General features: G+C 39.0%; 1 protein-coding gene and 1 long non-coding RNA gene across 3 annotated transcripts in view; one reads left to right on the top strand and one right to left on the bottom strand.

Annotated features, from left to right (window-relative positions):
- Positions 1-13,923, bottom strand: part of msna (moesin a) — a 40,001-nt gene extending 26,078 nt beyond the window's left edge. The window contains exon 1 of one of the 2 annotated variants that reach the window (XM_061897032.1): positions 13,572-13,923. In XM_061897032.1, coding sequence (XP_061753016.1) covers positions 13,572-13,583 — 12 coding nt within the window. In that variant the 5' untranslated portion in view covers positions 13,584-13,923. Of the gene's footprint in view, positions 1-12,314; positions 12,339-13,571 lie in introns of those variants that run through there. The other variant, XM_061897033.1, reaches the window with a different exon arrangement.
- On the top strand, positions 13,099-22,427 carry LOC133550904 (uncharacterized). The gene is made up of 3 exons (XR_009806399.1): positions 13,099-14,688; positions 17,226-17,310; positions 20,581-22,427. It is a non-coding gene; the product is annotated as an uncharacterized LOC133550904 (long non-coding RNA).
- The last annotated feature ends 2,864 nt before the right edge of the window (positions 22,428-25,291 follow it).

Below are 25,291 nucleotides of genomic sequence, written 5' to 3' on the forward strand. Positions count from 1 at the left end.
CACACGCGTCCTCTGTGCACGGCAAATCTGTGCCACGCACAAAATTTAAAAAAATAAAAATAAGCGCATAACAATTTTCAAAGTAACTGATGAAACGCGGCCACAACAGATAGAACACATACAACAGTTTTTGTCATCATTGTTCAATTATTGTAATGTCTGTCAAGACGTTTTAAGGAGGACATGAACTCCATCGATCACTTTATTGAGCAAAATTCTTTATAGTTGGCCAGAAACACATGACCAAAACATTGGTAAAAAAAAAGTTTCTATTTAGCAATACTGGTCATTTTTTGCCGTAAAAATCAAATTAAAACCAACAAGAAAAAAAGATTTGTTTAAGAAGGAAGATAAGGGATTGTACAATTCTGGCGTAATTCTGACTCCCGAACAAAATACGAATGAGATGTAACCGAATGAAGCAGGTATGTTAAAGGCAAATTATAAACTGTACACAAACCTATTTTATTTGCATTTCTGCAAGCCCACTGATTCACTTTTTGCACAACTGGCAAAATATTCCAGAACAATAGCTACATTCCTCTGGATATGAGTAGGGGCACAAACGGTCTTTTCCTTCAGATTTAAAACCAACTTTGTCATATCAACAGCAGTCGCTCGCTCACTTGCGCCAACACATGCACATAAGGCACTTAGCCCGTGACGCGTTTACAGCCACACAAAAAGTCGGACAACTCCAACATCACACAAAATGTGTAATTCCACAATTATCTACCAATCAAATGTGTGCTTATTCTACCGTAATTGATTGATAATCTTCATTTTTAAATATTAATCATGAAATTAAGTTATTATATTAAAGAAAAACTAATAAATATATATTTTACAAACAAAGTTACAGGAATGTATGTGCACATGATTCCATGCTTACATCTCATTGTGCAACATATGAATGTTTTATAGGAACTAAATGCGATATCTGAAAGGGGTACAAATTATTTCCAAAGCAGGACCCCCACCAGACATACAATACTAGTACACAGTTCATAAAAAACAATATTTGTTGTTATTGTCTTTGTAAGTAGGCCAAAACACTTGTTTTAGAAAATAATCTCATGGAAATGACTGCTGTCATTTTATTTATAATAATAAGAAGTGTAACCTGTTATTTAGTCAGGTTTGAGACAGGTGGGCTGCTGGTGTGCCATTGCTCACATGTGCTCCACTGAGTGCTCAAGTTTTTGCGTTTGCTCACACACATTAAAAATTAGAGGGAACATTGCCCTCAACTAGTGTTGCGTGCAATCGAAGATATACCATACATTTAGCCAAAGATAGAGATTTCAATACTATCGCAGTAATGCATGTAGATGACACGTTCCAGCTGTGTCCTACAAATGCCAAGCACACAAATGCATCCTCAATGTAGCATACTTGCTCGCAAGTTAACATCACCTCTAAGGCGACAAAAAAACAGTTTTTTTACAGCTGGAGGACAAGGAATAGTTAAACATGCTACACTACGCATCATGGGAGGTTACAAAAAAGCACTAAGCAGGAGCTCTTAAATGTAAACAGGGGAGGCGGGACAATACAGACATCAACAATACCAAGAGTACTATTAATACTGTATATGGTCGATATTACAGTAATTAAGCCGATATTCTTTATCATCATATATACATTTTTTTTGTCACTTTTGTCATTTATGAACTCGTAAAATAGGAGCCCCTTGTAGTTTCTGCTTTGGTTTAGTTATTTTGTACTGTTGACTTTATTATGCATTTTGTATATAATAAAAAGGAATGAGGAAATAATTTAATATTAAGAAATATTGTTGGGCTGTTATCCTGTGTTTTGTTGGGATTACAGTGGTGATCAAAAAATGGCATTATTTAATGATCCTAAAATGTCAAGTATGAACAAATTTGCGGTATCATTTAAAACTAAGAATTACGCCTGGGCGATAAATCGAGTTAATCGATAAATTCAAGTCTTTTTAATGCAGAAGATTTTAAAAAACTAAAAATCTATGTTTTTTTCTCCTCTTGCTCCTGTTTATTTTTTGCCCTCATTAGCTTCCGCCCTCTCCCTTATTTCCTTAGCGGAGATTCACACACCTAGCAAAACTTGGCTAATGCTAACGCCAACTAGAGCAAGGTGTTTGTTCTAAAGAAAAGTGTTGTCAGTGGTTAAGATTTGCGGCAACAGGTATGGAACAAATGACTGCACGCCGCAAAGTTTGTTTAAAAAAGGCAGCAGCACAACAAACTTATTCCAGTATCTGAAAACAACGCATTGAGACATGTGGGGAAAATACAACTTTTTACGAGGCGAACAAGAACATAGCAAAAAACAAACTCCAGCTAAAAAGTAGTTTACTGTATTGGAATCATTTACACAAGGTACCATGTATGATGAGAAAAGAAATGCACAGAGTGATCACTCAGTATATGTCCATGCAATAAATCAGTCCAAATTCTCAAATAGTTTAGCTCTAAATAAGCCTCCTATAGCCATTAGAAACACCTTAATCCAATCGTGTTCGGTTTTTGAAAAGTCGGACTGACACACATAGATTATGGGATTGGAAACCAGATCTATCGAGAAGGGGTGTACGGCAGGAAAGGACCCTTACTTATTAATATTGCGCATGGGCCCGTCTCAAGGCGCGGGAAACACCCCTGAAGCAGACACCATTCAATAAATACATAGCAATAATCGCAATGAAGAGGACACTGTTTATTTGCTTCACAAATTAAAAGAACACAACATTTTGAAGTGTATTTATGGTACAAAAAAAGAAACAAAGATGTATTTAAGAAGGAAGCTAAGGGAATGTACAATTCTGCGGAATTCTGACTCCCGAACATAATAAGAATGAGATGTAACAGAATGAAGCAGGTATATTAAAGGCAAATTATAAACTGTACACAAACCTATTTTATTTGCATTACTGCAAGTCCACTGATTAAATTTTCGCACAACTGGCAAAATAGTCCAGAACAATAGCTACATTTCTCTGGATATCAGTCGGGGCACAAACGGTCTTTTCCTTCAGATTTAAAACTCCTTCCATCGATCCACAGAGCCTTTAGGATGAACTTTGAAAATTTTGAAAGTTTTGTTTCCATGATTTTTGTCGCAAAATTCCTTAGAAAAAACTTTCGGTCTTTCATTCGAAGCGCAATTTAAGATACTTTTTTGAAGTAGTATGCTATTTAACGGTAACATAGCCATTAGAGACATAATATTTGCAATCGGTGCCAATATTACAGCGGACACCAGTTAAAACAAGTTGTAAGGTTCTGCAAATGGCTAGGGTGACGCCATAGGTCAACCGGAAACATTATTTTAATTTGTCCGCACTATTTTTATTTGATTATTTATTTGCATGCAATGTGCAATTCTAAATTTTTGTTTTCTGAAGTATTTGATTCAAGACAGAAGTAATGCCTCGCAGAAAAAGCTCCTAATTTAGCTTTTTGAAAATGATTATATCTGGTCGAAAAACAACAACATTACCAGTGTATGCAGTCACTACATTTATATGCATTAAATTAGTCTAATTTGTCAAATACAGTTCGGTTTTCTGTATTTTCACAACAAAATGTGATGTCCCAGTGTCCATGCACTCTTTCCTATGCGACTAATGGTCATACACCATGTCCCTCCGTACACTGGGGAGCGCTTGATTCCTTTCAGCGCGAATAAATGTATTGCTTTTCCAGTTAACCTATGACGTCCCACCAAATTAAGATATCTTTACCACTAAAGCCCAGTTCTTGCTGTGCTTGTTGTCCGCTGTAATATTGGCACAAATATTACGTCTCTAGTGGCTACGCTAATGTTAAAAATAGCAGATTGCATCAAATAATTATCTTAGATTGCGCTACGAACATGACACTACTACCAAGAAGGTCTCGGAGTTATTGGATTGGAGGGAACGGGTCCGAAGCAAAGACTGTTAGGAGAGACTTTGAGTTGTTTTGAAGGAATTTTTGAACGGAGAATGGAAAGAAAACTTTGGAATGTCTCGAAGTTTATTCAATAAGCTTTGTGGATTGATAGGAGTTTTAGGTTAGAAGAAGACTGTTCGTGACTGCTTCAGATGGAGATTGCCCAAAATAACTTGCAATTTCTTGTGTACAAGCTTGCCAGTTGTGTGGAATCTAGAGTTATTGCTAACCAATTTGAAGTACACAAATGCAGCATGCAAAGGTTCGTGTACGCTTTCTTTTTTGCCTTGTAAAATTCCTGCTTCATTATCTTACGTCTCACTCGTCGGGAGTTTGAATGAAGCCGGTATTGTAGACTTTCTTCACTACCTTTTTAAATAAATCTGTTTGGTTTTCTCCCATAGATGCACTTCAAAATGTTATGTTCTTTTAATTTGTGAAGTAAATATACAGTCTCGTCTTTATTCCAATTATTGCTATGTTTTTATTTAATGTGAACTTTTGAATATAAAATTTGAGATTTTATTTATAGGCCATGTACCCCCCAGGCCTACTAAGAATAAGTGCTTAGTACATTTAAAGAGAAGTTTAGATGGATCAACAGAAATTAACAAGCAGATTAATAATAGTTTTGAGAAAATAATACAACTGGAATTTTATGTCGGCAGCTAAATTAGGAGCCTTTGTAACCGGTTTTGAAACGATCCTCATATCATTCATATGCCAAATAATGAATCATGATATTACTCGTAATCATAGAAGGCTGCAATATATATCACAAAATAGATTTTACGCCATATTGCCCATCCCTACCCTCAACAATTGTGGTGGAAATCTCATATTTTATTTTACTTAAAATAATGCAATGCAATCATGCCATGGTCTAATCCCTAGGCATATCGGAAGATTAAAATCTAAAGTAATCTGTGACGCAAAAAATAGTTCAACAAAACCTCTAGCATCCGAGAAACTAAAGAAGAAAACTAAGATCAAATACAGGAAGCTAAAATCTATTGAAGTGCTTTAAGAATGTAAATAACACATAACTACATTTCTTGGTTCACTATGCATACTAAATTACCTTACAATATTCAATGAGTAGAATGTCATGAAAATCAGATTAAGGCTTTTAGAAAATTACAGAAACAGTACAGATAAATCAAATGATGCGTAATTGATAATACTGGCTAACGCAAAGGCAACATATAATTTATTATGCTAGTGCGGGACTGGTAACAGGGTGACTTTAACAGCAAAGAAATAAAGAAGATATTAATGTAAGGGGACATTCTATCTATATATGAGAAACACTGCTATCTAACTCCCTTAACTCCTGTTTAATTTACATTGTTAGTGAGCAGAATACTGTTGGTCGAAGTTTGTGGGATTGAATCAACAGCACCTTTCCTGGTTACAGCCTAAAAGTGTAGTCTATTTTGCTTCAGTTGCTTAAAGACAATATTACTCAAAGACATTAATAATCATCAATGAACCGATAGACATACCCAGCTCTAATTTGTAATTCTGGGACATAACTCAAAACAGTCATAAGTGAAAGTAAATATTTTCCACAACTTAACCTTAACTAAATCCTTAACAAAATATTATGGGTTTCTTCGTGGTAAATGTGCTACCCCTCTATAAAGTGTTTTGTTATGTGGGCCTAAAACTAACAAACCCTAATGTGTAACAAAAGGTATGTGATCAATACACAACATTGTTTGTATGATTTCAATAGGTTTGTGTTGAACCTACATTTAGCAAGTTAAGGAGTTACCAAAACAAAAACGCCCTGTGGCTGTGTACTGTTGGGTGTCTGCCGTCCAGATGTGTTTACAGCTGAGTGCTATATGCATCCGAGCATTACGTTTAAAGAAACCCTTCAGTTGAAGAGTGCAAACTGGCAGACAGGAAGAGAGAGGGATGAAAGGGAGGATGAACTTTCTTACAAAGCCAGGAAGGGTCTTTCCCATGACCATTGTTCTTTAAATAACATACAGTACATGCGCACATACATACTCAGACGTACACTACATAGTGCCAGACAAGAGACAAGTCCTGTTTTTGTTGGAAGGTTAAAATTTGTCACACTTTCGCAGCCTACATCAGAGCTTGTACTCCAACACGTCTCCTAGTCTCATTCAACTACTGAAAGCACGTTCACTAATACTTGTGTGAGGAGAGTCAATAGATCAAGTGCATAATTCACTGTACAAACATTTGGCAAAAACTCAAGACTTGCTCTTATCTTTAAAACAGCCTCAGTTTGATTGTAACTTAAAAGTGAAGAATTGGACGCGCCCAAATGTCAAAAATGAATATAAAGGTACTCACATTCCAAAGTTTAAACGTCTTGCGAAATCCAAAGAGAATCAAAGACAAAAAATATCAGAAATATGTGTAAAAAAAATAAATCCATCACTTTTTCCAGCACGTCTACTGCGACAAACTGCTAATCTGCTGTGCTATGTGCACTACAGCCTCCTTAAATCCCCTGCTAGCATACCTCCACGTCTTTCCATTCACCGAATCACCATAGCCACACTTATTCAATATTTGTCCTTCTAACAAGCAAACCACCAATGTCTTGCGACTCAAATGGTAAGTTACGCTACAGCTTTAAAAAAAAAAAAAAAAATGCATACGATAGTGGATGTGCGTAATTGTAACATTGATACCAAGTAAACAAGCTTTTTGATAGTAATGCAAAAATGGTATAATAGACAACTATTTTTTCATAACTATAGTTTGTGGTTCAAGATCCTATTTCGTTCTGTGGAGTGTTATAAAAACAAATCAGAGGGACAGTTTCAACGAAAATATAGCCACACAGTGATAAAATGGCACTTTAAAGGCTGATAAACTGCTTTAGTGCAATCTGGAGTGGTGCACTGCATGTGAGGAGTAGGCAGGGGGAAGCAGGGAGGAGACCAGCTAGACCATGATGTGAAAGTCCATATAAGGCTACAGGCGAGGAAATTACCAGAAAGGAACTGATGTAAGAGCAGAACATTTGAGTCACACCGTGGCTTCCTTGAGAAACTCGAGCACTTGCCAGCAGGACAGCAGCACCATGCGCACCACTTTTGGAATAATTGTCACTTTTGATAGCTGTGGAGGTTGATAGGGTTGACTAAAAGAACAAATATATACTAAACAATAAAGTTAAACTGTGAGCCAATCCCACTGAGGATGTGGCCACATATTCACAAGACAACTTTCACTGGGCAAAGAGGGAACTTTGTTGCTGAATAGGTTTATCCAGCTTCTTTCTTTTATATGATTTGCTTGCTTAGTTTTGCCAGAAACTTATAAGCAATCTTTTAGAAGGACACAGTCACATTACACTGCAAAGGGAAAACATTTTAGCCCTAAGTATTGTTCTTCAATTATTCCTGTCATTATTAAGGCCAATGACCTTCCTCTTGACCACTCATTGTCCCTTTAGAGTTTCCTCTTTTCCAACAAGAACCAAACAATATAGCGGCATAGCACAATGTCGTTGCTTATTGCTTGTTAACGGATTGTAAAAGCTCTTTTTGAGCCTGTGAATACTTTACCAAACAGACGATGTTGTGAAGGCTAAAAGTATCCTAGCTGCACTTGGTGTTGACTGTTGGCACAAAGACAGTCACCTACATACAGAATTTGAAAAGAATCTAGTGAACACCCACACTGAAGACCCTTACAATTTTTTCCGCTTTTACTTCAAAACATGCATTTTACAAGTAGAACATACTGGACATAATGATAGAATTTACTTTGCCAAATTCAACATTTGAACCAACACAGGTCAAAGACTACGTTTCCATGCACTAAATTACACGTTTCCATGCTCTAAATTAGTCTAATTTCTCAAATAGTTTGTTTTTGTATACACTAGCTACTGAGCAATTGGCCATACGCCGTGTGCCTCTCGTACACTGAGGGGCGTTTATTCCCTTTTAGCGCAAAAAAAATTATTGCTTTTCTGGTTGACCTATGACATCACACCAGGCATCTGCAGCTCCCTTTAAGTCAACAGCGTAGCTTTGTTGTACCCGATGTCTGCTGTAATATTGGCACATATTACAAATGATCTTTAATGGCTATCCTGATGTTTAATAGAAGATAGCATCAAAAAATGATCTTATTACGAACATGACACTACAAACAAGAATGTATCGGAGCGGATGCAGGTCGGAAGTAAATAAAGGCAGGAGACTTTTTTCAAAGGAATTGTCAGGCGGACAATCATGGAAAAAAAAAAACTTTCAAAAAAGTTTGAGTTCATTCATAAGGCTCTGTGGATTGATGGAAAGAGTCAACCAATACTGTTCCAAATGAAAGTTCTGGACTATAATGCCAGTTGTGTAGAATAAAGGGGTATTGTTCATCAATTTAGAGTGCACAAATGCAGCGTGAAGAGGTTTGTGTACGCTCTATTATTTGCCTTTAATATACCTGCTTCATTCTCTTTCATTTCATTCATATTTTGTTCGGGAGTCTGACTTAAGACGGCATTTTACGAAGCTACCTTCTTAAATAAATCTCAAGTTTCTTTTTTTCTCCCATCTATGCAATCTCAAATGTTGTGTTCTTTTAGTTTGTGGAGCAAATAATCAATCTCTTCTTTATTACAAATTTTGCTTATTTTTTGCTTGAAAACAGGATCTGCTTGCGGGTTATATCTCGCGCAATGAGACTGGCACATGCCAAGTGTTCCCTCTTACACACACCCACTCGAGAGATCTGGTTTTCAATCGCGTATATAGATAGTACCGGTACTTTATTGATTCCTTGAGGAAAGTAACACATAATCCAGATGTGTTAGTCTTACTTTTCAAAAACCAAACACAATCGGAGTAAGTTGTTTCCATGGGTTGTATAATGCTTAATTAGAGCCGAACTATTTGAGGAATCTGACTAATTTAGTGCATGGATATATACTGATTGTTATCTCATATGTCTAAAGGCACACCTTATTTTGCTGTTTTCTAGACTACACAAGAAGTTATTACTTTAACAAGATTTTACTTTTTAAGCAAAATTCTGTAAATGTTCATACAACTGTGTTCTTACGGCACACCATAACAACAGTTTGGAAGATACTTCAGTTTTAAAGACCAGTTTAAATAATTTTCTGTATAGTAAAAGGACTGGTTGGCTTATGTGCAAACAGTGTTATTGACTTTGATCAAAAAATGCTAACTTCTCGCATGCATTTCTCCTTTCTGTCCTATTCACTTGTACTTTTGTGTTTACCTCCTTTGCCAGGAAGAACAAGTTTTTCCAAACAGAACACTTAAACAAAGGAAGAGGCTTTCCAGGCTTTGGCTTCCTATTAGCACTATGGTTAGCCATGACTACTGCTAGCCAGAGGCTGCACTGAATCTGTTTACAAAGTCTGCACACTTCCTGTCCACTTCATGTTCACAGTGTGGAAACTCGGCACGCTTTGCACACCAAAATAATCTAATAAATTGATGTAGCATCCTACCCCTATCGCAGAAACAAATGCGACAACAAAGCCGTCTCCCTTTTTACGGCTTGTCAATTTCATTTTGTTTAACTTACAAGAAACAATTACATTCAAATGTTCATACTAATCATTGTGTTAAGTGAATTATTTTATTGATGTTTAATTGTCATGAATTACAACAAAATATGACGTTTTTAATTATGATGCACATTTAGCCTTAGAACAACTTCATATTAAAAATGTTCTCAATAAATTGTGCATTTCTCGTATTATGACTTTATGAAATAAAATACAACATCTCATAATGGTTTAACATTCTCCTTAAAGTATTATTTATTTTATTTGTAGGTAGTAGCCTGTATGCCCCTGTGTAGTTTTATGTTTCATCAATAAAATAACAGATTCATTTATAATACCTAATTGGAAATCCTCACTTATAGAATCCAAACTTGAAAAAAACAGCTATCTGTATTAGAAACTAATATTATCCTGACTCACAGTGTACTTTTTAAAAGATGATACTACGATTGAATTTTTCCTTTAATTTGTGTGTTAGTTGGGGCGGCACGGAAAAATCATAAAAAAATTGAGCAGCAGCTATCAATTAGTTTGTTCAAGTAATCTGATAAAACACACTTTAAAGCCTCAATACGTATTTTAGGGAAATAGTTGAAATACAAGTTTTGTGCTTGTCATAAGTTTAATTACTTTTTCTAATAAATGCACATCATCAACATTAAAATTGCACTTGTAACCTGAGTGCTTTAAAAAAAAAAAAAAAAAAAAAAAAAAAAAAACTGCTTTCCACCACTACATAGATCACGGCCTCCAGACACTTAGGGTTCCACTGTGCGCATAACTGCAGCAGCCGTGCAGAAACTTTGTTCGCGTAGTCAAAGTTCTAGACTCTCTATACTCTATTTGATCAATTTTTATTAGATACACTCAATAAACCATTAATCAAAACAATAAAATATGAATAAAAGTTTTTTTCTAAACAATTCATTCTTGCAGCCCTGATATGGATTTACAAGCGCATGCAATCTCACCAGCCATACAGCGAGCCTCACTGATCAGTACGAATTGGCTATCACCACCTCGTGGTAGGAGTGATCGCATTCATTAATTGACATGGCTTCATTATATGCAAGGCAATGAGCGTGCAGTTGACTTTGTGAATTATTTTAAGTCATTTGTAAAAAAAAACAAAAAAAAAAAAAAAAAAAAGACCCCTGACAACTAGCCTTATTGGACCTCCCACAAAGAAAAAAAAAATGTGATTGCATTTGTAAGCAAGAAAATTATAAAGGAGCATTGTTATGGTGTGTTCCATTTGTACTGGGAACTTGGATCTTCTGAGTTCCTAGTCGGAATTTTAACTGGAACGCCCCTTGAGTTAGTTTAAAAAACGGCTGCCTTGGATGCAAACAATGTTATACGCTTCCATAATATCCGTTCTTAGCACTTCTGATTTTTTTTTGTCACGCTACATCAGCCATGTACGATGTGTTGTTTAATGTTTATATATGGTAACGTTACTGTAGCGTAAACTAAATTTATTTCATGTGTTTTATAAGTTCTACGTTGCTAGCAATAGCGTCTGGGTTTCCTCTTCTTCCACCGTATATGAAAATTGCAAAAATGTTCCCAGGTGCAGCTGGGATAGGCTCCAGCAGCCGCCGCAACATTGAGAGGTCCAAGCGGTAGACAATGGATGGATGTTTACATTCAGGCAAGCACAAAAATAACTTCGTGGATGTGGCCATTTTGAGTTCCTTTCGACCTTGCAACTCCAACGCTCACAACTCGGCTTTGACATTCTCAGCTCTGACTTCCAACTTCCGAGGTAAATGGAACGCACCATTAGATGGTTTACAACCATTCTATGCTGTAAGAATGTGTAGGTTTATCCATCCATTTTCTACCGCTTGTACCTTTGCGTAGGTTTACGTTTATGGAAATCAGCTAATAACACACACTCGTATGGTATTGTATTTCTGCGTTCATCAAAGCAGTTTTAGAATAAAGTTAAAAAGTTGTCACACATGCATCCTCTGTATATGACCCATCACCCTTACCCCCTGGGAGGGGAGCAGTGAGCAGCACTGGCCGCGCCCGGGAATCATTTTTGGTGATTTAACCCCCAATTCCAACCCTTGATGCTGAGTGCCAAGCAGGGAGGTAATATGTCACATTTTTATAGTCTTTGGTATGACTCGGCCGGGGTTGGAAATCATGACCTACAAATCACAGGGCGGACACTCTTAACCACTAGGCTACTGAGCAGGTGTAAATATTAGGGTTTATGGAAGTGCATGAAGTACCAATAGCATCACTCGTCATGTGTGACTTAGGGTCACATTTCTTATATTGTCCAACTGTGTCAGTAAACGACACAACTACAGACCACAATTGAGTGCACTTTGTTTTGTATCAACCAGAAACAGTTTAAAGGCCTACTGAAATTAGATTTTCTTATTTAAACGGGGATAGCAGGTCCATTCTATGTGTCATACTTGATCATTCTATTTTTGCTGAAAGGATTTAGTAGAGCACATCCACGATAAAGTTTGCAACTTTCGGTATTAAGAGAAATGCCCTGCCTCTACCAGAAGTCGCAGACGATGACGTCACACGTGTGGGGGCTCCTCACATATTCACATTGATTTTAATGGGAGCCTCCAACAACAAGTGCTACTCGGACCGAGAAAACGAAAATTTCCCCATTAATTTGAGCGAGGATGAAAGATTTGCGTTTGAGGATATTGATAGCGACGGACTAGAAAAAAAAAAAGATTAAAAAAAACAAGTTAAAAAAAAACGCGATTGCATTGGGACGGATTCCGATGTTTTAGAGACATTTACAAGGATAATTCTGGGAAATCCCTTATCTTTCTATTGTGTTGCTAGTATTTTAGTGAGTTAAATAGTACCTGATAGTCAGAGGTGTACGTCCACGGGTGTCTTGACGCCAATGTCTCAAGGGAGTCGACGGCAGCTTTATGGACGGCACAAGCTCAGCTTTTCCCCGGTAAGAAGCGACTTTTTACCACAATTTTCTCACCCAAAACTGCTTGTTGACATTCCGTCGTGATTCATGTTTGCTTGACCGTGCTGTGATCCATAGAAAAGTTTCACCTCCAGGAATTTTAAACAAGGAATCGCCGTGTGTTTGTGTGGCTAAAAGCTAAAGCTTCCCAACTCCATCTTTCTACTGTGACTTGTCCAATATCAATTGAACAAATTGCAAAAGATTCAGCAACACAGATCTCCAAAATACTGTGTAATTATGCCATTAAAGCAGACGACTTTTAGCTGTGTGTGTGTGCAGCGCTCATATTTCCTTAAAACCTGTGACATCTTGCGTACATGTCATCATACTCCCACGAAATTTAAAATTGTAAAAAGGCCTATTGGCATGTGTTGCAATGTTAATATTTCATCATTGATATATAAACTATCAGACTGCGTGGTGGGTAGTAGTGGGTTTCAGTAGGCTTTTAACTCACATTCACTATAAGTGAAACATGCTTAGAACCAACATGATGCAATGTGAATTAAACAAAGAGGGTGTGTGTGAGTGTGTGCGCATGCGTGTGCACCCCCCAATAATGAAAAGGAGGGGTTCTCTTCATTGTTTGCATGTATGCCAGTTAAGAGGTTGCTAAAAGTTCATATCGAGCTGATAAGAAAATGTTTTTGGCGGGAACCCCTGGAGCTCACACAGCTAGTTGATGACATATCCAATCACGGCTTCGAGCTACAAGCCAGCCAGGCTGTAGGGGAGGCTTCCGGAAGCACAAGCTCCATGGCTACCCTGGGATGGTGGGGGTCGCCTCCCCAGACAAAGACACTCAAAGACAAAAACCCCTGCCATGCCCTCCGTCGGGAGACGAGTAACGTAGGCTTGAGATAAAAAAAAAGTAGCCTGAAGGCTTCAATGAACGACGTGATTTAAGGCGCTCATTTTAACAGGCACACAGGCGGGAGCGCGCACGCGCATTCGCCTAACGGAAAGTCTTGGGTCGTCGCGTTTTAGTTTGAAAATATTTACAATTTTAACTAAATGGACGCAACTATCCGCGTTGTTTGAATGCGATGTTTCAAAAAATCTAATCACGGTGGGATTCGAGTAAAATACGGACAACAAAGACAGATTTTACGTCATAAAAATAGCTTCTGAGGCTTACCGTTTTCGGCATCGTTGCTGTTAGTCGTCCGCTTGGGGTTCAAAAAGTAGGGGAAAAAAACAACACAAGAAAAACGCTAATAAAACAGACGAGCAGTAGGCGAAAAGAGCAGAAAACTTTTTCCCATCAGAACAACGGCGCCAGTCAAATGGCTTCCGGTCTAAAACGAATCCAACCGTATTTGTGTTAGCTGGAAGAAAGAAAGGAAAACCCGCTTTCCGTGAGAAATATTTGTCTTTTGTGTCGCCTTCGAAGTGAAAATGGGCTCAAAAGCTCGGTTTCCTGCTAACGGTACCCGGACTCTTAAACCACACCCAGGCCGATGACAGGACAGCAGCCAGACAGAAAGAAGCTTGCAGCCCGCAGACTCCGCCTGCTGCCTCCGCATCATCATCATGGCCGCACACAATCCACACATCCTCCGGCCAGGAACTTCCACTCCCTTCCAGAGCTCTCCGATCAAAGCCGTGTGCATTTTGAACACGATATTTAGAGAAATTCCACCTTAGGTTCATAAATTAGCACTCGTGGGTGTTTTGGAGTGTTGCGTCCTACTGTTTTTTAAGGCCTACTGAAATTAGATTTTCTTATTTAAACGGGGATAGCAGGTCCATTCTATGTGTCATACGTCACCATTTCGCGATATTGCCATATTTTTGCTGAAAGGATTTAGTAGAGAACATCGACGATAAAGTTTGCAACTTTCGGTGCGAAGAGAAATGCCCTGCCTCTACCGGAAGTCGCAGACGATGACGTCACTTGTTTGATGGGTCTTCACATACTCACATTGTTTTTAATGGGAGCCTCCAACAAAAAGTCACATTCGGACTGAGAAAACGACAATTTCCCCATTAATTTGAGCAAGGATGAAAGATTTGTGTTTGAGGATATTGATAGCGACGGACGAGGAAAAAAAAACGCGATTGCATTGGAACAGATTCCGATGTTTTTAGACACATTTACTTGTTTAATTTCTGGGAAATCCCTTATCTTTCTATTGTGTTGCTAGTGTATTAGTGAGTTTAACAGTACCTGATAGTCGGAAGGGTGTCTTGACGTGCAGTGTCTCAGGGGAGTCGACGGCAGCTATGGACGGCACAAGCTCAGCTTTTCTCCGGTAAGAACTGACTTTTTAACCATAATTTTCTCACCGAAACCTGCTGGTTGACATTCCGTCGTGATTCATGTTTGCTTGACCGTGCTGTGATCCATAGAAAAGTTTCACCTCCAGGAATTTTAAACAAGGAATCACCGTGTGTTTGTGTGGCTAAAGGCTAAAGCTTCCCAACTCCATCTTTCTACTGTGACTTCTCCAATATCAATTAAACAAATTGCAAAAGATTCAGCAACACAGATCTCCAAAATACTGTGTAATTATGCCGTTAAAGCAGACGACATTTAACTGTGTGTGCGCGCAGCGCTCATACTTCCTAAAACCCCGTGACGTCTTGCGTACACGTCATCATTACACGACGTTTCGAAGACGAAATCCCGGGAAATTTTTAATTGTAATTTAGTAAACTAAAAAGGCCGTATTGGCATGTGTTGCGATGTTAATATTTCATCATTGATGTATAAACTATCAGACTGCTCGGTGGGTAGTAGTGGGTTTCAGTAGGCCTTTAAGATAGGTAGTACTTTATTGATTCCTTCAGGAGAGTTCCCTCAGGAGTTTAAGTGATCCTATTAGGGGTGTGGGAAAAAATCGATTTGAATACGAATTGCGATACTCACGTTGTGCGATTCAGAAACGATTCCCTTTCTTTTTTTTAAATCGATTAATTTTTTTTATTCAATCCAACAAACCAATACACAGCAATACCATAACAATGCAATCCAATTCCAAAACCAAACCTGACCCAGCAACACTCAGAACTGCAATACACAGAGCAATTGAGAGACACAAACACGACACAGAACAAACCAAAAGTAGTGAAACAAAAGTGAATATTATCAACAACAGTATCAATATTAGTTATAATTTCAGCATAGCAATGACTAAAAATCCCTCATTGACATTATCATTAGACATTTATAAAAAATAAAAAAGAACAATAGTGTCACAGTGGCTTACACTTGCATCGCATCTCATAAGCTTGACAACAAGCCAATGTCCAATGTTTTCACAAAGATAAAATAAGTCAGATTTTTGGTTTGTTTAATAGTTAAAACAAATTTACATTATTGCAATCAGTTGATAAATCCATCCATCCATCCATCATCTTCCGCTTATCCGAGGTCGGGTCGCGGGGGCAACAGCCTAAGCAGGGAAACCCAGACTTCCCTCTCCCCAGCCACTTCGTCTAGCTCTTCCCGGGGGATCCCGAGGCGTTCCCAGGCCAGCCGGGAGACATAGTCTTCCCAACGTGTCCTGGGTCTTCCCCGTGGCCTCCTACCGGTTGGACGTGCCCTAAACACCTCCCTAGGGAGGCGTTCGGGTGGCATCCTGACCAGATGCCCGAACCACCTCATCTGGCTCCTCTCGATGTGAAGGAGCAGCGGCTTTACTTTGAGTTCCTCCCGGATGGCAGAGCTTCTCACCCTATCTCTAAGGGAGAGTCCCGCCACACGGCGGAGGAAACTCATTTCGGCCGCTTGTACCCGTGATCTTATCCTTTCGGTCATGACCCAAAGCTCATGACCATAGGTGAGGATGGGAACGTAGATCGACCGGTAAATTGAGAGCTTTGCCTTCCGGCTCAGCTCCTTCTTCACCACAACGGACCGGTACAACGTCCGCATTACTGAAGACGCCGCACCGATCCGCCTGTTGATCTCACGATCCACTCTTCCCTCACTCGTGAACAAGACTCCTAGGTACTTGAACTCCTCCACCTGGGGCAGGGTCTCCTCCCCAACCCGGAGATGGCACTCCACCCTTTTCCGGGCGAGAACCATGGACTCGGACTTGGAGGTGCTGATTCTCATTCCGGTCGCTTCACACTCGGCTGCGAACCGATTCAGCGAGAGCTGAAGATCCCGGTCAGATGAAGCCATCAGGACCACATCATCTGCAAAAAGCAGAGACCTAATCCTGCGGTTACCAAACCGGAACCCCTCAATGCCTTGACTGCGCCTAGAAATTCTGTCCATAAAAGTTATGAACAGAATCGGTGACAAAGGACAGCCTTGGCGGAGTCCAACCCTCACTGGAAATGTGTTCGACTTACTGCCGGCAATGCGGACCAAGCTCTGGCACTGATCGTACAGGGAGCGGACCGCCACAATAAGACAGTCCGATACCCCATACTCTCTGAGCACTCCCCACAGGACTTCCCGAGGGACACGGTCGAATGCCTTCTCCAAGTCCACAAATTGATAAATCATTGTACTTTACAATTATAAAAGCTTTTTTTTTAAATCTACTACTTTGCTAGCATGTCAGCAGACTGGGGTGGATCCTGCTGAAATCCTATGTATTGAATGAATACAGAATCGTTTTGAATCGTAAAAATACCGTTTTTGAATCGAGAATTGCGTTGAATCGAAAAAATCGCTATATTATCGATTCGCGACCCCAAGAATCGATATTGAACGAATCGTGGGACACCCAAAGATTCGAAACCCTAGTTCCTATATATTCTTATTATTAGATGAGGATCTATCCAGTAAATCCATTAATTAATCTATTTTCTATATGCTTGTCCTCATTAGAATCACGGGTGAGCTCCAGCTTATTCCAGCTGACTTCGGGTCAAGAGGCAATTGTACACCTTGGATTTGTCCCAGTTGATTACAGGTCAGTTAAATACATTTCATATTCATTCAGAGGGGCTGTGAGAGCCAGGGGTACTTAAAGTATTAGCATATTTATAAATGCTTGAATGATACACAAACCTTCAGGTAGGTGTCGGCGAACATCCATCCATTTTCTGCCGCTTATCCCTTTCGGGGTCGCGGGGGGTCGCTGGAGCCTATCTCAGCTGCATTCAGGCGGTAGGCGGGGTACATCCCGGACAAGTCGCCACCTCGTCGCAAGACCAACACAGATAGACAGACAACATTCACACTCATAATGTATATAAAGCTTCTCAAATATTGAGGCGGCTGTCACGTCTGGTTACACCAGGCCGTGCCTTAATGTTGCGTTTTGTTAGTGTTCTTCTGTTTTGTGTTAGTTCCTGTCCTGTGCTTTTAATTTGGCAACTCATCCGGTTTTGTTGGTGTTTTCCCCTGGCTGCTTCACTTCTGTCCCGAAAAATTTCCCCTCACCTGTTTTCTGTTTGCAATCAAGACTATTTAAGTTGATTCTTTTCCCTATACTGTCGTTGTCGGGACATTGTATTCGATTCTCTAGACCAGTGGTTCTCAAATGGGGGTAAGTGGGATTTTAAAAAAATAGTCTAAAAACAGCCACAATTAAAAAATCCTTTATAAATATATTTATTGAATAATACTTCAACAAAATATGAATGTAAGTTCATAAACTGTGAAAAAAAATACAACAATGCAATATTCAGTGTTGACAGCTAGATATTTTGTGGACATGTTCCATAAATATTGATGTTAAAGATTTCTTTTTTTGTAAAGAAATATTCAGAATTAAGTTCATGAATCCAGATGGATCTCTATTACAATCCCCAAAGAGGGCACTTTAAGTGGATGATTACTTCTATGTTTAGAAATCTTTATTTATGATTGAATCACTTGTTTATTTTTCAACAAGTTTTTAGTTATTTTTATATCTTTTTTTCCCCAAATAGTTCAAGAAAGACCACTACAAATGAGCAATATTTTGCACTGCTATACAATTTAATAAATAAGAAACTGATGACATAGTGCTGTATTTTACTTCTTTATCTCTTTTTTTCAACCAAAAATGCTTTGCTCTGATTAGGGGGTATTTGAATTAAAAAAATGTTCACAGGGGGTACATCACTGAAAAAAGGTTGAGAACCACTGCTCTCGATACTGGTGACCATAGACAATCCTTTGGATGCTAAGCGCAACTATACTCGTACAACGAAATCCTAAAACTGTAAATTGAAAAACGGTACCACAGCTTTTTTTACAGTAAAATTCTGGCGACTGAGTTGCCATTTTCCCGTGAATTCTACAGTCGTTTTCACAGGGCATTACTAGAAATTGAAAAACTGTTATCTACCAACTGTTATTTTTGTCTCAGCATTCCAGCGACTGATCCACCAATTTTTTTACCATATGATCTACAGATTTTTTTTACAGCGTTGTCTTTGATGATGTCCATACGTCCTGTCGTGATGAACATGTACAATACACAAATTTCTTGCAAAATATGCTAAGATTTTGGTCTAACTAACATAAGAAAATGAAAAATCCTCTTACATTAAGATAATGCTTTGTCAGAGATGTTTTGTCATGTAATCTGTGATATTTCTACCTAAATAAATGTTTTCTGACAAATATCTATACACATAAAATTTATATTATTTTATAACCCTGATATCCTGTAAAAACAGACTGCTTAGAATAATACAAATTTAATAAATAGAGCAGGTTAAAATATACAATTTACAACATGTAATGTACAGAATATCAGAAGCATTTATTCAGGTAAATGGTCTGTATTTATATAGTGATTTCCTATACCCGGAATGATACCCAAAGCACTTTACATTATACATCACTTTCACCTATTCACACACCTATTCACGCACTGACAGTGATGAAGACGGGAGCAGAATGCAGTGTCTTTCCCAAAGACACAACAGCCGTGATAAGGATAGCTGTAGCTGGGATCAAACCTGGAACCCTAAAACTGCTGGCACGGACACACTACCATCTGCACCACGTTGCCCCAGTAGCAATATCACAGATTATATCACCAAACATCTCTGACAATCATTCGTAACAATCCACATTTGGTGTTGTTAATGTGTGAAACTGGTATCAAAAGATGGCAAAGCTTCTCTTCTTAATGCAATTGTTTCTCTAGCAGGAATACACATTCTGTATTCCTACAAAATCTGGCAAGACACTAACGCACTGCTGGTAATTTATTCATTTCATTATTGTCATCTTGTGTTAAGCGGTGTAAAAAAAAGTATTACGTTTAAAAAAACATTTCAATAAAGTAAACTAATTGCCAAGTCATGCTAACAGGTAAAAGGTCATGTCTAGGGTACACTTACTAAAGATTAAAATATATCTATGTGCTATTAATCGCATTTAATATTGAGTTAACTATAAACAAACTGCGATTAATTGCGATTAAATAATTAATCATTTGACAGCCCTAAATGAAACCAGTTACTGGTTACAAAAGCTCCTCTTGGCTGCTGACGTACGACTTAAACACTAAGTGTTGGCCAAACATGTATTAAAAAATGTTTTTTACAAAAATCACAAAGTGTTAATCAATCTAACAAAATAAAATATATCAACTCCAACCCAATCAAAATTTTACAACCGTTAAGATAGAAGACATACAAATTCAAAAACCAAAAATGTATAAAAGCACAGTATCAATATAATTGTCATTATATTGGAGTTATATTATGAATAACATTTGTGTAATGTTCTTATTCCAAAAATGTACACTAACAGAAAAAAGATTTGATTCTAGAAACGTTTGGACAGCACAAGGCGAGAGTCAAAAAGTTTGCCTACCCTGTTCTAACCAAATCAAAATATTACAAAATACATCACTATACTGTATATTTTCACAACTTTAAATCGATTCCAGCTTGACTGTTCAGAAGCATTTCACAGATGTGATGACAATATGATCTGCTTGGATGAGATCGTTCTCAGACGCAACACACATTAACTTCTTCTGCTATATTTGCCATCCATCCATCCATTTACTACCGCTTATTCCCTTTGGGGTCGCGGGGGGCGCTGGTGCCTATCTCAGCTACAATCAGGCAGAAGGCGGAGTACACCCTGGACAAGTCGCCACCTCCTGCTATATTTGCATTGCATGAATGTGACTCAGCTGCACGTGTCTAAAGATGTGTCCCATGAGCAGAGCCACATGAAACTGAAATAACACTGAGTAATAAGTAGTTACTTTTTCATGTTATTGCAGGAGATGGAAAAAAGAAGAGTTATTCGCCTCTCCCCACATGTTAGCAACGCTACTGGAATGACGGAAAGTACTCCAGCAGACACCACATCGCAAATGTTCATCTGGGCCACAATCTGGCAAGAAAGCTTTAGAGGGGCAAAACTGTCAAAATATGTTCCAAAGTCTGCCTCATAGTGTGACACGGCACTTCTGGCTTTTTGACATTCTTTTGGGGGGATATAGAGGGACGATTCATGACACCATTTCCTCAGAGCTCGGCGTGCTCGATGATGTCTTTGTTCTCACATGTTAACATGCAGCTCAGATTGAGTCACTGCACTTTCTGATCTCTTCTTCAATATTCATCAACAGTTTTTAGCTACAAGAAGCAGTTACTTTCAGCCTATTGAACAAATGGCTTCAGTCATTTCAGGCAAACGGCAGTGCACTCCTTCGCTGCAACGAGCAGAGGTGCTGTTGAGTCGGTGTCGCAACTAAATCCTAAAATAAATCATTGAATAGTTTATACCAAAGAAAAAAATGACTTAGTACCCAAATTAACAATCATGGGGGAAAACAGATTCATAAAAAAATTAGATACCCAAGGAATTGTGAAAAGTTAAATCTGTGAATGCTGAAAATGTTCCCATTGAAAATGAATGGGCAATTTTTCAAACTTTGATATTTCCTCACCGATTCATACCATTACACCATCAACACATTATTCCACTCGTCCTGAACATTCAAACTGACAATTTTTTGGGTTCCAAAAATTCACTTTTGACCTGGAATTACCACATTTTCTTTTGACTACTTCTCACACATTCTTCAACCGATTTGAACCATTCCACCATCAAAACCCAAAAATAGTCTGCGTGCGCTACAGCGTTTTCTCTTTGGGCTCCAGTACTCTGGAATCCCCTTCTGGCAACTGTTAGAAATGCTACCCCAGTAGAAGCATTTAAGTCCCACCTTAAAACTCATTTATATATAACCAGCTTTTAGATATACTCTCTTCTGAATGGAGAGGTTAAACGGGAACCAATGATAATATCTGGAGAGGTAGCAGTGTTTAAGAAGCTCTCTGTTTTCCAAGATTGGACGGCTCTTTTATGCATTAGTAGGTAACGTCCCTGCGTTGTTGACTTGTCTACATGGTAAAAAAAAAAAAACCCTTACGACCCTCTGCTGGCTTCCTGATGGACTGGACTCTCACATTATCATGAATGTCACAATTCAGTTAGTGTACCCACGAGGCATCCATTGTAGTTTAGTTTAGTTTAGTTTAGTTTAGTTTATTAAGGATACCCATTAGTCTACACTGCAGTGGAGACTATTCTTCCTGGGGTACTCGGTCACCCAAGAGGTGGGTCCCCAAGTCTGCAGCTCCTTCCCAAAGTTTCTTCTTCTTCCCATCTCGAGCTATTGGGGTTTTTCTTTGCCCGGATGCAAGTTCAGAAACTGGAAATTGTGATGTATCATGTTGTATGCTTGCATGTTCGAAATAAACTCAAACTCAGATTAGGGGAATTTGTGATTAAGGGCTATACAGATTAACTGTGATTGTGTGATTGTTTTATCTGTTTGAATACATTCCAATTACCAAAGACAATTGGCCTATGTATATTTGCATACCCGACAAATTCCCAGTTTTCCTGGAATTCCCACATTTCCGTAAGGCTTATTCTCTATGAAGTGTTTTTATTTCCACATTTCTCAACCGATTTGAACCGTTCCAAACTCAAAATGCTCCTCGCTAAAGTTAGGTAAATGCTAGCAACAAACAGCACGTAAATTTTTATAGCTATCTTATTAAATATTACATGTTATTATGAGTGTGCCTTTTACTACATTACATATACAGTATACTTTACAGTGTGTATACAAAACGATGATGGAGGTGAATGTTTTTTGGAGTGCTGTAAAGGCAGGATAGTACAACGCTCATTGACTATTTTTACCAAACTTTTGCCAACATTCATTTACGGGTTGGAATGCATTAAAAAAGAAAACACGTGTGCCTGTTTTACATACAAATTGTGAATAATAGACAACATTTCCCAAAATTTTGCAGTTCCCCTTTTAAGCATTTAGACATAATTTCTTCCGAAATTGCATTTTGTAGTTTGTTTTAGTATAAGACTTTTTTTATATTCCATAGATTCACAACAGTTTTAGATATTTTTTATTACACTGAACAAACACTTTTGTTTTTGCTTCCATTTTTCATGAGTTGAACTCAAAGATCTAAAACTTTTACCATATATCGGTATACTCAAAAGGCCTATTCCTCTCAAATATTGTTCACTAATCTTATAAATCAATGTTAGTGAGCATTTCTTCTTTGCCAAATTAATCTATCCCACCTCAAACGTGTGGCATATCAGATGCTGATTAAACAGAATAATTATTGCACACTTATGCCTAAGGCTGCCCACACTAAAACGCCACGCTGAAATGTGCCACAGATTGCACGGTCAGTTTTCATGAATGTTACCCATGAATGTTCATTTCTCTACCATAAGTCGTCTCCAAAGGTGTTTCAGAGAATTTCGCAGTACATCCCACCAGCCTCACAACTGCAGACCACATGTAAACACACCAGCCCAGGACCGCCACATCCAGCAGGTGCATCTCCATGATTGTTTGCTGCAACAATTTGTTTGTATGACCAAATAATTTCTGCACAAACTGTGAGAAAATGTCTCAGGGGAGCTCATCTGCATTCTCTTCATCATGGTCTCGACCTGACTGCAGTGTGTCGTCGTAAGTGACTTGTGTGGGCAAATACTCAACATTCGGTGGGGTCTGGCACGTTGGAGAGGTGTTCTCTTCATGGATGAATCCCGGTTTTCACTGTTTAGGCCAGATTGTAGACAGCGTGTGTGGTGTCATGTGGGGGAGCGGTTTGCTGATGTCAATGTTGTGAATTGAGTGGCGCATGGTGGGTGTGGGGTTATTGTATGGGGAGGCGTATGTTATGGACAACGGACGCAAGTGCATTTTATTGATGGAATTTGGAATGTACAGAGACACTGATAAGATTCTGAGGCCCATTGTTGTGCCATTCACCGAGACCATCACCTCATGTTGCAGCATGACAATTCACGGCCCCATGTTGCCAGGATCTTTACACAATTTGTGGAAACTGAAAACATCCCAGTTCTTACATGACCAACATATTCACCGGACATGTCACCCATTGAGCATACGACAGCATGTTCCAGTTCCTGCCAGTATCCAGCAACTTCGCACAGCCATTGAAGAGTGGTGGATCAACATTCCTCAGGCCACAATCAACAACCTGATCAAGTCTTTGCGTGAGGCAAATGATGGTCAAACCAGATACTGACTGCTTTTCTGACACCCCCAGATCCCCATTAAAGCAAAACTGCACAATTCAGAGTGGCTTTTTATTGCGCACCAGCGCAATAATCATGTTTAATCAGCATCTCGATATGCCACAACTGTGAGGTGAGATGTACAAACCCCGTTTCCATATGAGTTTGAAAATTGTGTTGGATGTAAATGTGGCGAAATTATTCTCTCGATTTGATCATCCCTTTGGAGGTGAGGGGAGCAGTGGGCAGCAGCGGTGGCCACGCCCGGGAACCATTTTTGGTGATTTAACACACAAATTCAACCCTTGAGGCTGAGTGCCAAGCAAGGAGGTAATGGGTCCCATTTTTATAGTCTTTGGTATGACTTGGCCGGGGTTTGAACGCACAACCTACCGATCTAGATCTTATGAGTTCATGAAAAATGTGTTTACGTACATTTTTGTTCAGTATAATTCGCTACCTTGGCGGTCATTTGCTTTTGTAACTGCCCACTAGTGGAGACTGCGGTTATTGAATAAAGGCGTTGATTGGAGCATTTACAGTTGTCAACTTCTGTTTTAATGTCAGCTCTGTGATTGACAGGCCCTGTCCTACCTATTGCCAAATGACAGCTGGAATGGGCTCCAGTCCAACGTAACAGTCACAACCCATGCACTACAGATCAATTTGAAAAATCAAAGATGAATAACTCTTAAAACTCAGTGATGTTTGAAACAATGCCCAAGGTAAGGTTGTATCAGCCTTGAAGTTTTAGCCTTCAAAAGTAAGTCAAATACCTTTGAGTTGACTCACAGCTACACTCCCTGCCTGGGGTATGATGACCTCCTGTGGCATCATGAATTGCACTGAAGAAGAATCACACATTTGAGTTCTTTAACATCCACAGTAAGCCAAAAGAAAGTGGGTACTTTTTTTGTCTACAAGTATTAAGTCAGGTCGTTTATGATTTATTGAAGAGATTGCGCCACAATCTATTTTTCATTGTACAAAGTATCTATCCATTCACTTTCTACCGCTTATCCCTTTTGGGGTCGCTGGAGCCTATCTCAGCTGCATTCAAGCGGAAGGCAGAGTACACCTAGGGCAGTGGTTCTTAACCTTGTTGGAGGTACCGAACCCCACCAGTTTCCATCCATCCATCCATTTTCTACCGCTTATTCCCGTTTGGGGTCGCGGGGGGGCGCTGGCGCCTATCTCAGCTACAATCGGGCGGAAGGCGGGGTACACCCTGGACAAGTCGCCACCTCATCGCAGGGCCCCCCACCAGTTTCATATTCACCAAACCCTTTTTTAGCGGGAAAAAAAAAATTCAAGACAAAGTTACACGTTTTTTTTTTTTACTGGTGCACAAAATGAACTGAACTCACCTTGTTCAAAGAACACAACCAACA

Source organism: Nerophis ophidion, linkage group LG04 (assembly GCF_033978795.1).
Source record: "Nerophis ophidion isolate RoL-2023_Sa linkage group LG04, RoL_Noph_v1.0, whole genome shotgun sequence".
Taxonomy (NCBI): Eukaryota; Metazoa; Chordata; class Actinopteri; order Syngnathiformes; family Syngnathidae; genus Nerophis; species Nerophis ophidion.